The 12,994-nt window shown below is 33.7% G+C and overlaps 1 protein-coding gene across 1 annotated transcript in view; it reads right to left on the reverse strand.

Moving 5' to 3' along the window:
- Positions 1-12,994, reverse strand: part of LOC115431922 (diacylglycerol kinase zeta-like) — a 205,361-nt gene that overhangs the window by 162,324 nt on the left and 30,043 nt on the right. Inside the window, 9 exon segments of the mRNA XM_030152643.1 lie at positions 833-893; positions 980-1,062; positions 2,597-2,695; positions 3,570-3,641; positions 3,989-4,105; positions 5,744-5,815; positions 8,374-8,442; positions 8,540-8,596; positions 12,766-12,828. Of these exon segments, the coding sequence (XP_030008503.1) occupies positions 833-893; positions 980-1,062; positions 2,597-2,695; positions 3,570-3,641; positions 3,989-4,105; positions 5,744-5,815; positions 8,374-8,442; positions 8,540-8,596; positions 12,766-12,828 (693 nt within the window).

The following is a 12,994-nucleotide window of genomic DNA, read 5'->3' on the forward strand; positions in this document are numbered from 1 at the left end:
TTATTATTATTTATTCCTTTAAATCAGTCAACTACTGGTGTTCATTTCAACTAAGCTTCACATTACATTCAATTCTTTGACAATAATTAGCATAAGCATATTAGCATTATTAGCATATTACACTGACAAATATTTGAAAATGCTAAGCTAACCCTTTGGGGTCTGAGCCTGTTTTGTCTTTGAATATTTCTGATTTTTACTTTTACATACCATGAAAAAAATGTTTACAATACTCATGTTTGGCAGATTTTTTGGCACGATAATTATTTTTACTCTTTCACCTACTTTATTAACAAATCGGGTCCAAAAATTACACAAAAATTATCAAATTTGACTTGAAAAACTACAGTATGGGTCAAAACACAGTATTCGAAATCTCTGACGGGACATTTTAGAGACAATCTGACAGATTAGTGTTGCTAAATGACCCACATTTTTACTTTTAAATTCGTTTTTGCTTTAGTTGGACCATAGGGGATTATCCAAAACAAGGAGCTACTTTATGTTGAAATAAATGTTGGAATGGCGGTCAATTAAACTTCGCTCTCTGACGGGACATTACTGTATATTTATTACAATAAAACCCACAAACATGAACAATGAAGTGTTCTTTAACTTGAAAAGCAAAAAATAGGTTGAAAATATGAAAATCTAAAGGTAGAATTGAATAGTTTGGTGCTTAATTACAGTCTAAGATGATGTAGTTAATTATTATAACACCCAATAGTTGATGCTTATTAGTGCATTAATGAATGTGATTGAATATAATTAGTGTAAAGTAAATAATAATGAATAATAATAAATCATGTGTGTGTGAATGTGTTAAACTCACAGTTCCATCTCCTCCACAGGCCAGAATCCTCAGGTTATGAACTTTACGATACAGCTCCAGCCTACGAGGTTCAACAAACACAGCTGTGAGTATCCACCCATGACCTTAACTCCACCTGTGACCTTTGACCTGTGACCTTTGACCTACCCGTCCTTGGGCCCCCCCTGGCTCAGATCAAACACCTGTCTGGGGTTCAGATACCACATCAGCGACTGCAAGATCTTGGTGCCCTGTCAGGAAAATTTCCCATGAATCCATGCAACATCATGGGGTCAAAGGTCAGATTTATTCACTGATTCTAATGAAATGGACACCGTTTACACTGCAGCTAAAACCGGCCCAAAACAGACTTTTTTACCCAAATGTGACTCACATCTGGTTTTTTCTGTATAAAATAAATAGTGGATTCATCTAAATACAAATAAAACTACTTCTGCACTGGTAAAACTGACTAAAAATAATTAAAAACCTGAAAGAAGTCAATAAAAATGGATATAAGCAATAAAAAAGTTGATAATATATTTAAGAGACATTTATTTCATGAAATATAAATATATTCCAATGAAAATAAGAACATGAAATGGACCATCTGGTATTAATCAGCCTCGTTTTTATTTTATTATTTTAAGATATTAAACAAAAAATTTGATTTTTAATAATCAATTTTCTCTTTCAGTATTTCCAACATTTTACAGCTCCTGTAACTCAAAGCTTTTCCAAAAAAATATGAATAAAAAAATACTAATAACTGGTGGATTCATCTAAATACAAATAAAACTACTTCTGCACTTGTAAAACTGACTAAAAATAATCAAAAACCTGAAAAAATTCAATAAAAACTTGGATATAAGTGATAAAACAAAGGTTGATAATATATTCAAGAGACATTTATTTCAAAAAATATAAATATATTCCAATGAAAATAAGAACATGAAATGGAACGTCAGGCATAAATCAGCCTAGTTTTTATTTTATTATTTTAAGTTATTAAACATAAAATTAGACTTTTAATAATTGAGTTTCTATTTCAATATTTCCAACAGTTAACTTTGATCTGATGAAACACAAAATATAATTATATTACAGTCAATATTTTGGATAATGGATGTGAAATAACTCACTTTTTGCATGTTTTCTCATTAAAAATATTAACATCACGTACTTAAACTGACATTTAAAGAGTTAAAATTCTAATAATTATTCAGTATTTGACTGTTTTTATCAGGACTGAAGTTCAGGAAAATATTTGAAAAAAAAAAAAAAGAAAAATATCAATGTGGAAAATTTTATCAGGTTTTTTTTGGAACTGGATGTTTATGTACTGAATGACTCTAGAGAGTAGTACATTTTTTACAGTGTGCTGATGATTGATTATAAAAATTTAAATTAGAATTTTTGACTTTGTTATAATAAACTGGTCATATGCACTAATGACGCAGATGAAGAGGAAACATTTACACAAGTGGACAAAAAACACTGGAAAAAATCTAAATTTTACCAGGTTTCCTTGCTTGATTAATGCATTTTTTTGCTTAATTATTGTAATTTTTTTTGCTAAATTCAAGCAAAAAGTTACTCTTTAGGTAATTCTGTCTGATTTTAAGTGTGATGAGATATTTGGACTAGAAATGAGAAAAATACACTTTGTCAGATTTGGATTTTTTCCAGTGTATGTAAGAGGGTTACAGAATGTCACTATGAGAATGGGACTGATTTTTTTTTTTTTTTTCAGTTTTCCAGACTGTGTGGATGCTTTGTGAATACCTGGTTTCCTCCGCTCTTGGGGTTGACAAACACCAGCAGAGGTTTCATCAGCGGTGACGGGATGGGTCTGATAATAAAAGGCTTCCACTGTCGACCCTCCTGGAAAAACACATGTTCAGACCCATCATCATTTACGCTGTTCAACAAACCACCGACCAAGTGTACGACAACAGTAAACAAACAACAACAAAGGGTTTCCTATGGGCTCAAACAGCCCCCCCCCCCGGATGAATCTATGAAACGCAAAAAGTATACTCCATTATTATTATTATTATTATTATTATTATTACTATTATTATTATCTGTGAATAAAAAATGTGAACATGACCAAATATGAACCTGAAATGTTTTACTAAAAATAAGTGTAATTATACCAATATTCTCCCCGTTATTGAATGTTTAGTGTATTTGTAGATCCACTGAGATCTGTAAGTTATAATGAACATGTGGAAATGATAAACTGAGGCAGAATATTGATAAAATTACACTTATTTTTCTTAATAAATGTGTAGTTGTTCATGTGATTCACATTTTCTAAAGGATATTTTATAGATGTAAACAGTTTCATAATGTAATTTTACTTTTTTCACTCTAAAACATGGAGAACAGTTTGTATTTGTCATTATTTATGTGTTATTCTGTTATTTTCCTTTCGATCATACTGGTCTGAATGTGAACTGAACTAAAGTGGTTTTAACTTTTATATCCCAGATCGTTGTGGTTTAATCAGTGAAACCATGGTCGTCTGATGTGAAAACCTGCACTTTACACTTATTTTTCTCCACAAAATTTCAAGTTGTTTATGTTATTCACATTTATTTTTATAGGAAATTTGGTAAATGTGAATATTTTCATAATGTCATTTTACTTCTTTCACTTTGGAGTTCTCATTATTTATATTCATTATGTTCTATAAATCTACTGATTGATATAGAAATGCAATAGAACATTTAATCCAGGGGGTGATACTGACCTCGGATCCTTTTTTGCTGCTTTTCCTCTTGAAAGACGTTCTCTTTTTCTTTTTACTGGATTTCATCGATGACTGTCAAAGAAACAGAGACAAAAAGGACAGAGCTGATTATTACTGATGGATGACAAAGATGAAGATGATCTGATGAATGTTTGTCCTAAAGTTATTTAAACACAGCACAAACATGGTTCTATGACCAGGGTTCCTACAGGTTTCATGTAAGACTTTTTAAGTCCTTTTATAAACCACTTCCAACAGAGTTTAATGTCCATTTCACAGCCTATTTTACAGCCTCACTGGCAAAAAGTCATGATGAGTTCCAGGTAAAAGTACATTTTCTGGAAAAATTTAATTTCCTGGTAAAGTTAAATTTCCTGGTACAGTTTAATTTCCTGGTAGAGTTTAATCCCAACGTTTACCTGATGGCGTCGGATTCGAATGATCCAAGTGGGCGGGACAATAAGGGCTGCGTGAGCTCCGATTGGACAGGTCTCTTCAATCTGCTGCAGCATGAAGCAGGAAACCTTGTTGTGATACTGAAGAGGGAAAGAAAAGACACTGGGTTGGTTCACTTTAGCCCAAACCCGAGGGATTTACTTCACAGATGTTTTACAGTCCTTCAACAAACACGAAGAAAAAAAACTTTACAATTACAGACAGAAAAGTACGACTCAAAGTGCACATGGAACAAATGTTGTATGTGAATGTGGAGAATATGTGATTGTATTATGGTCTGGTGGACAGAAGAGTCTGATAATAAGCATCCACTGACAAGAAGGAAGGAAGGAAGGATGGAAGGAAGGAAAGAAGGGAAAAAAAAGGAAAGAACGAAGGAAAGAAAGAAAGGAGGAAGGATGGACAGAAGGAAAGAAGAAATAAAAGAAGAAAAGAGAGAAGGATAGAAGAAAGGAAGGAAAGGGGAAAACGGATGGAAAGAAAGGAGGAATAAAAGGAAAGACAGAAGGATAGAAAAAAGGAAGGAAAGAGGGGAGGACAGATGGAAGGAAAAGAGGAAGAAAAGGAAAGAAGAATAAAGAAGGAAAGACAGAAGGATAGAAAAAAGGAAGGAGAGAGGGGAGGACGGACGGAAGGAAAGGAGGAAGAAAAGAAGGAAGGAAGGAAAAGAAAGGAAGAACGATGAAGGAAGGGAGAAAGGAAGGGAGAAAAGAAGAAAAGAAAGGAAGAAGGAAAAAGAAAGGAAGAAAAGGAGGAAAGAAGGAAGGAAAGAAAGAAAAAAGAAGGAAGAAAGGAAGGATGGACAGAAGGAAGGAAGGAAAAAAGAAGGAAAGACAGAAGGATAGAAGGAAGAAAAGAAAAAGGACAGAAAGAAAGAAAGAAAGAAAGAAAGAAAGAAAAAAAAAAGGAAGGAAAGAAAGACAGAAGCTGGCTGTCCACCTGATGTTAGTTCAGTCCATGTTCAGTCCAGTCTGATCTAAAATGGTTCAGTCCAGTAAAATAAAAACAAACATCTATAAATAAAGTCAATCTCAAACTTTTCTCATTGTTTTGGTGAAAAAAGTCCAATTACACGATGAAACTGTTTAAACCTATAAACGATCCTGGATCTACAAAAACACAAACCCTTTAGAAACAGGCAGAAAAACAGTCAAATGACACTTATTTTACTTCAGGCATTTCAGATTATTCCCCTGAAATGATTTCAAGTGGGACGGACGAATAAAATAATAACATAATAAACTATAAATAATGTTAAAAATGAACAAATATGAACTAAATACAGAAGAACATGTACAAAAATGACATCAATATAATGACGTTAAAAATGTATTTGTCTCTAACTCTCTTAACACATTTCCAGTTATTCACGTTTGATAAAAGCATAGTTAATTTTCATACAATTATTATTATTATTTTTTTTTTTTTTACACTAAAACACAGAATAACATCAGTAGTTGTCATTATTTCCAGCAGGTCCTTATGATAATATTTGACTTCAGATCATATTGGTCTGTATTCCTGAACTTAAATAGTTTGAACGTTCTTTTTTGTGAATACTTTCAGTGTCGTTTCCATCCCATGGACCAGACTGGACTCTCTGGTGGGTCGGTTCTGGTCCACGGGCCTTATGTTTGACAGCCCTGGTCTAGATGGAGCCTGAGCGGACCTGGTTCCTGACTCAGATCTGAGTTTGTGTGGTCGTGGATGGGACTCACAGCCTGTTTACACCAGGAACAGCTGATCGCCACGATCTCTTTACTGTGGAAGGCAAACTTCTGCTGGAAACCCTGGACGGAAAAACCACAACAAACAGCACTGCAGTTACACAACAGACTGAACATTATAAAGGTGAAAACACACACTGAACTAACCTTCAGGGGTAATACAACCAGTTAACCTGAACAATAATAAATATACAATGACTCCAACTGAAGTACTTAACCCTTTAAGAACCACCATTAGATCAGGACTACATATATTTATGTTGATTTTGGAATAAAAGTATCAGAAAATGTTGTTTTTGCCAATTATTTTGCACCTTTTTTCATGAAGAACTTAACTTTCAATATCTGTCCATTTATTATCATTATTATATGTAATAAACAATTAAAATAGTGTGTTACAGCAAAAATATAAACTCTGTTGAGCCGCATTATGTAATAAATTCCCATTATTCAGTAAAAGTTCAAAATGTAATAAGAATGTCACGTCATCTTGTAATAAAGCCGCATTATGTAATAAACTGACGCATTTTGTAATAAACTGCCTCAATGCATTATGTAGTAAATTTTTTCGCATTATGTAGTAGGTTATCACAATTTGAGAAATTTATTACAAAATGCACTTGACACATTTTTTATTTTCAGGAAAATGTAATGTGCTAAATTAATCTTTAAACTGTGTGGTTAAAGTTCTGATTCCATTACCTGTAGCTCCTGTGACTAATTTCTTCTAAATTGCTCTGAAATTATACTAATTTGGATTGTTATTACATCATGAACCATGTTATTACATTTTTTTAAAATAAAAATGTGTCAAGTGCATTTTGTAATAAACTTCTCAAATAGTAACAACTTACTACATAATGTGAAAAAATTTACTATATAATACGTTGATGTAGTTTATCACAAAATGCGTCAGTTTATTACATAATGCGGCTTTATTACAAGATGACGTGACATTCTTATTACATTTTGAACTTTTATTACATAATGGGAATTTATTACATAATGCGGCTCAACAAACCCTTAAATTTTTTTATTGTATTTATCATGAAAAACGACTGTAAATGTGCAGAACAGTACTTTGAGATTATAGAAACAAACTTTCAACTATTTTACAGAAGTTCAAACTTTTGACTTTGTCTCCATCATCCTTGTTTTTCTTATTTTATATCATTTCTTGGATCGGTCTGCATATAGATTTACTTAGTCACACACACATTCATATACTATGTCCAGCTAAAATACAACTGTCAATGAACTCTACAAACCACAAAAACAGATAAAAGCTGTATTTTCTTCAGTTACCTTTGCAGACCTTACTGCATTTATTAAACCTTACCACTCAGTCTTGGATGCATTCTTCAGACTTTGTCAAAGTGCATTAGCTCTACTTTTGGTCCTTGAAGTGAGTAAAAACATCTCAGGACCACAATGGCAGAGGGCCGACTGAATGAACTTGGAGTTTTAAGCACAGAATGTAAAAGGGTCAAGCCTGTACATTTGGATTCATTTACTAAAACTCAGAAAACTCAGAATACAGTCGCTGTAGTCGGTTATGTCATACCGCTCATTCAGTTTGATGAATAAAAAGGACTGAAGACAATGCCGTGTACCTTCAATTATCACCTTTTAATGGCTGCACACTCTGATATGTAACTCTGTGGTACATAAGGTTTATTTAACCCTGTAAAGCCTGAACCATTATGTCACTGACAGAAAATTCCACTTCTTTGAAACTGGAGCCTTTATTTCTCCTTCTGAACAACCTAAAAAATATGTTTTTTCAAATATCAATTTCCATGTATGAGTTTCAATGTTGTATCATATTTGATACATCTGGTCTCGAGGCCCAAAAGTTATTATTTTTGAACAAACGAAAACGTAATATAACATGAACATGTCTAACAAATTGGTAATTCCTTTACAAAATTGTCAAAGTTCTTCCTCCTTCTTTATTAATGATAGTCTTGTAGTGTCACTGGAAAGGCCTCCTCCCCCTGGTGGATTATCTGTGTACTGCATGTATCTAATTGTATACATTAGGTTTTGCAAGAAAAAAAAAATTGCACACTGATCATGTAGAGGGCTTCAAAACTCATGTATCAAATAAAATAAGTTTGGTGTTATGGGTTAATGTGCAAGTGCCACCCCAGTTACATAACTTCACCTTGTTGCCCCCCCCCAAAAAAAAATTCCCTGGAAAATAGTGACCCCCCCCACACACACACACACACACACAAAAAAAAAACTGAACAAAAGCATGTCAAAACACTAGTACAACACTCCAAAACAGCACCATCACTATTATAAAAAATTATTTACAAGAATTCACCACTAAAATGCTGCTAAAAGTAATAAAAACCTCCCTCTCTCTCTCATCGACTGCACTCTGCTGCTGTCTGCTCCACCAATGCCAGTGCAGACCTCTACCCTAATGTCTTACATATCAATCAAAAGCTCTGAATCTCAGCTTTTAGAAAACATCTAGATTCTGTCAATAGCGAGAACGGTTCAGGAGTTACAGTCACATGAACGCCGTAACGTAACGCTGGAGACGCGTATTGTCTTAAAAAGGGTTAATTTATTATGTACAAAAGTCGTCGTTACACTCATAAACTCACCTTCCCACACTGTTTACATTTCCCATCCTGCCTCCTGCGATGCACCCAGTGATGGCGAACGACAATAGGCTGCAAACACACACCACAAGATTAAAAAAAAAAACATCCCTTTCATTTCATTTCCCGTGTTGCTTTTTTTCTTTTCATAGAATCCCTCAGATCATACCTCTCGGATATTCCTTGAGCCCGACTCCCTGAAAGACGGTTTACACCTGAAATTAATCTGGATGAAAGCAGAAAAAAAACGCAGTTAATACGAGTATAAAACCCAAAGGAAGTGTCGAAGAGCAGAGATGAGTGTGAAAACAGAAAAGAACGAGTGTGTTTCCAACTGTTCCCTCAGGTTTTACTCATGTCTGTGGTTAAAAGGAGGAAAAAGAAGCAGAAAAACATGGACAGACATTCAGAAGAAAACCCACTTTGATCCGCTGAGCAGATGAAGCAGTGATTTAAGACGGAACACAATGGATGATGGGACTGAACGAGAAAATGATTAATGAACTGGAATTAGTTAAAGAAGATTATTCAGTTCCAATTTTCTTGAATTGAAGCTTCATTTCTTTAATTTCTCTGCTGCTAAACATTAGTTCCACTGTTGTTTCACACAGATGCTTATGACGCACACGATGCCAGGATCAACACAGTTGTTTATTAGTTCCATGTTCAGCTGGTTATCAGTTGGATTCAAATGCGTTCAATAGTGAAGTGACATATTGTTATAGATATTTTATACTTTTATACTCTGTGTTATTGTAGGTAGGTAGATAGATAGATATTTTTATACTGTTATTAATAGTTATTTGGATCCAAATGTGCTGTAGACAGTAGTGACATATTGTTTATAGTTGTTACTGGACTGGTTTGTTGTGGTTTATACATATAGATATTTGTATATATACACTGTTATACTGTTATTATTGTAATATATAACAATGTTGTTTTTGCTGTTATTTCTATGTAAATAGATGTCTTTGAATATACTTTTGAAGTCTTGTTATTGTTGTTATTTCTTTGCGGATTTGTATAATTTTATGTTATCATTGTCATTTCTATATAGAAACAAATATTTTTATATATATACACGAGAGAGAAAGAGAGAGAGAGAGATTTCTATTAGTGCTGTCAAACAATTAATATTTTTAATCCGATTAATCAGCTGTGGATTAAGTGTGATTAACCCTCTGGTATCCAGGTGCGCCTTTTAGACACACTCTGCACTTCATTTTAAAAAACTTCATATTATGTTTCACAATTTAAATACGGTTAGAATTCAAAAGTTGTTCATTTTTGCATGATCTTTAAAATTCTGGCCCACAACTAAAATGTGCACATTGTAAACAAAAGAAAATGACCAGACTAGCATCTGTCTGCCAAGTGTGCCTAAAACGCACTATTTCTTCCATTTGATCTGTATGATTAGGACTGACATTAATTTACAAAAATAAAATCAAATTAGAGCAGAAAAATCAATCGATATATAATATTTAATAGTTTGATTTATAGGTGTGCATTTTACGCACACTTGGTGACAGATGCTAGTATTTTTGAACATTTGACCTAGTTGACCTCCAACCAATGTTGGAGTTAATCACTGACATATGCCAGGATGAAAAAATCAAATTATATGCGATCCAATTTTTATGTAGGATATTGGATATTTTATAGGATTTTTTTTATGTGTTTTTTGCATCCAAAAAAATGGTTTGTTTACATTTCAAACAACACATTTAAAGGCTTAAAAAATGTGACAATTATTGAGTATTTGGTATTTTTATTTACGGCTCAAGTTGATGAAAAAGAAAAAAAAGTGTAAAAGAATTAAAAACAAACTGTATGAAAATTTTTTTGACATTATTCCACAAGTGTGCCAAAAATGCACACTTGGTGTTTAGTAAGGGCCTTGCTGGATGGGACACCAGAGGGTTAATCATGATTAAATATCATTCATTTTTAATCTATATTAATCATGTTTCATTTTACATGAACAGACTGAGGAAAGAAGGGAATGTGTCTGCACTTAACATGTTTGTTGAAGGTGTTAGCCGAAGTGTTAGCAGAATCCCACACTAACATAAGCATAAACTTGTCGTTAATGTGGTATTTGAATGTGGAAGTTCTTCAGTGTAAATAAAACTCCTTCATTCACAGTGTGTCTAATACTTGATGTTCCGTCTTGGTTTTTGTTTTGTCCTCATATTTCCATCCAGACTATCCTACGTACTGTTTAGTGTCACTGTTTCACACTGAAGCCTTAACATGAGTGTTCCGTCGGTTCCATGGGCTGATCTTCACTAGAACCTTTACACCTGGTGGATTTGATCACCGAGATCACAGAAAAACCCTCAAAGACTCGACTTCCATTGATCAAAGAATGAATTAAACCGTTATTCCCTCAAAGTGACAGAAGGAAAAGGGGATTTTTCAGTGAATGAACGTCTGGTTTGTATAGGAGTACTAATATATATATTCAATCTATATGATTTAAGAAAATACACTATATGGACAAAAGTATGTGGACACGTTGAATTCAGGTGTTTCTTATCTAACGGGTCTGGGATCCAAAACAATAATGACTAATGTTAGAATATAATTTTATATTATGGGATAAATATCATTGTGTTGATTAGTTTGGTTTAAATCATTATCTTTGCTATTTTTTTTTAACAATTTTATTATTATTATAATAATTATTATTATTTTAAATTGTGAAATGTGACTTTTTCTAATCCTACTTTGATGTAATATTGTGTATACATACTGTTCAACTGTTAAATATATATATATATATATATATATACACACACACACAGACTTTTTTTTTTCTCTCCACTTCCAAAAGGCCTCAGAGATGGTTCCATGACTATGATTTTAAATGTTCTTCCTCTAAATTTCTAAAATATTTTTCATGCTCTGACTGTAAATACTAATTTTCTCATCTCAGATTTTGATGAAATTTTCAGGAAATGTTGATACTGGCACAAGGAACAAATGATTAAATGTTAGTGGTGATGGGGGGGGGGGGGGGGGGGGGGGCTATCAGGCTGCTTAACACTGGGAAGTGACTGAAGCTGATTTGATTTGCTATTTATTGTGTTTTTATTCTCTTTCAGCATCTTCATTTCATTTCACTGTTGAACTTATCGTCTGGTTGTGGCTCTGTGGATACTGACAGGTGAATGTGTATGTGGTTGTCACATGCTGCTATGAATGTTTTGCATTTGTTTGTTTGTACATCCAATAAGGCAGGGTAACTATTAATTAATAAAGTAATCTGAGTCAAGCTTATAATAGTTTTGGATCTTTCATTACAATTTAGTTTTATTTAGATTTGACTTTCCTCTAACTCAGTTCGTTTTAATTAGTTTTTAGAGCAGGTTTGCTAATTTATATTAGTTTTGGGTTTTTTTCTAAATGTTTCATTTTAGTTTTTTCATTTCTTTTATCTTCCCCTCTGTTGTATTCTGATAAATCCCATACACGACTCTGCTGATTTCATATCAATCCGACACTGACAAAGACAAAGACGAAGGGAATTTTATCCATAATTTTTTATACGTTTTAGTTAGTTTTGTAAGCACACAATCCAGTTTCAGTTAGTTATGTTTTTTTTCTTTTTATTATAGCTTTTATTCATTTCAGTTAATGGGAATGTTTTTTCAATTCTCGTTTTCGTCATTTCATTAGTTTTCGTTATCGATAATAACCTTGGTCTGAATCTGAATCAGAACATGATACATGACAAAAAGTGAAGGAAAAGTGAAGTTCTACTTCCTCCCACTCCTTTTCAAATGTGCAAATGAAGTCATGTATAAGTTCTGTTTTTGTTTTTTTGTTTTCTTCCATGACTTCTTACTACCTGTTTTATTTCTAAGGACTAAGTAAGATTACTTTGTCTTGTTGCATATTTGAAATGAACTAAAGGATACTTCTTTTTTTTTGTCTTCTTTTTGTCATTTTTGCCATTTGTAAATAAAACTATGTCTGGTATTTAAAAAAATGTGTTTCAGTTCACACAAAAAAAAGTTAACAGCGCTATGCAAGAATCCCCAGTGAAAAAAAAAAGCCCAAATATTAAAAATATCCTTAACTTTTTGTTTGTAGTGTGTGTCCCGGTACTTTTGTCCACATAGTTTCGGTCACATGATCCCCTCAGATTGAACCCGCCTCAGTGGGGTACAGATGGGGGTCACCTACAGTCGATGTGTGCTTTTTGTGGTCCAGACGTTCACCCACTGACACTGACCCAGGCCTGGGGGGTCTGGGTTTAAATAAGCCCTGGTCCTGTTGTGTCACAGCAGGGACCCCCCCCACGCACCAAAGCCCACTGTGGAATTGTCCACTGATTGAGTTTAACGGACAGAACAGGAGTGGAAGTGGAGTTTAGGGTCTCACTCTAAAGTTGGGGTCATTGAAGGGAAGGCGGAGCTCCGACAGACGGACTCCAGAGCTGGAAAGCTGAAGGTCACATGGCAACGACAGGTTAAAACACAAGCTACGCACACTCACCACGGACAAATGGACAAAATAAAACACTGGAAAAAAGGATGTTTATGTTCGTCAAAGGAACCCTTGAACCTGTATGAGCTTATTTTGACTTTTTTTGCTTAATTTGTCCTGAACC

Source organism: Sphaeramia orbicularis, chromosome 2, assembly GCF_902148855.1.
Source record: "Sphaeramia orbicularis chromosome 2, fSphaOr1.1, whole genome shotgun sequence".
NCBI lineage: Eukaryota > Metazoa > Chordata > Actinopteri > Kurtiformes > Apogonidae > Sphaeramia > Sphaeramia orbicularis.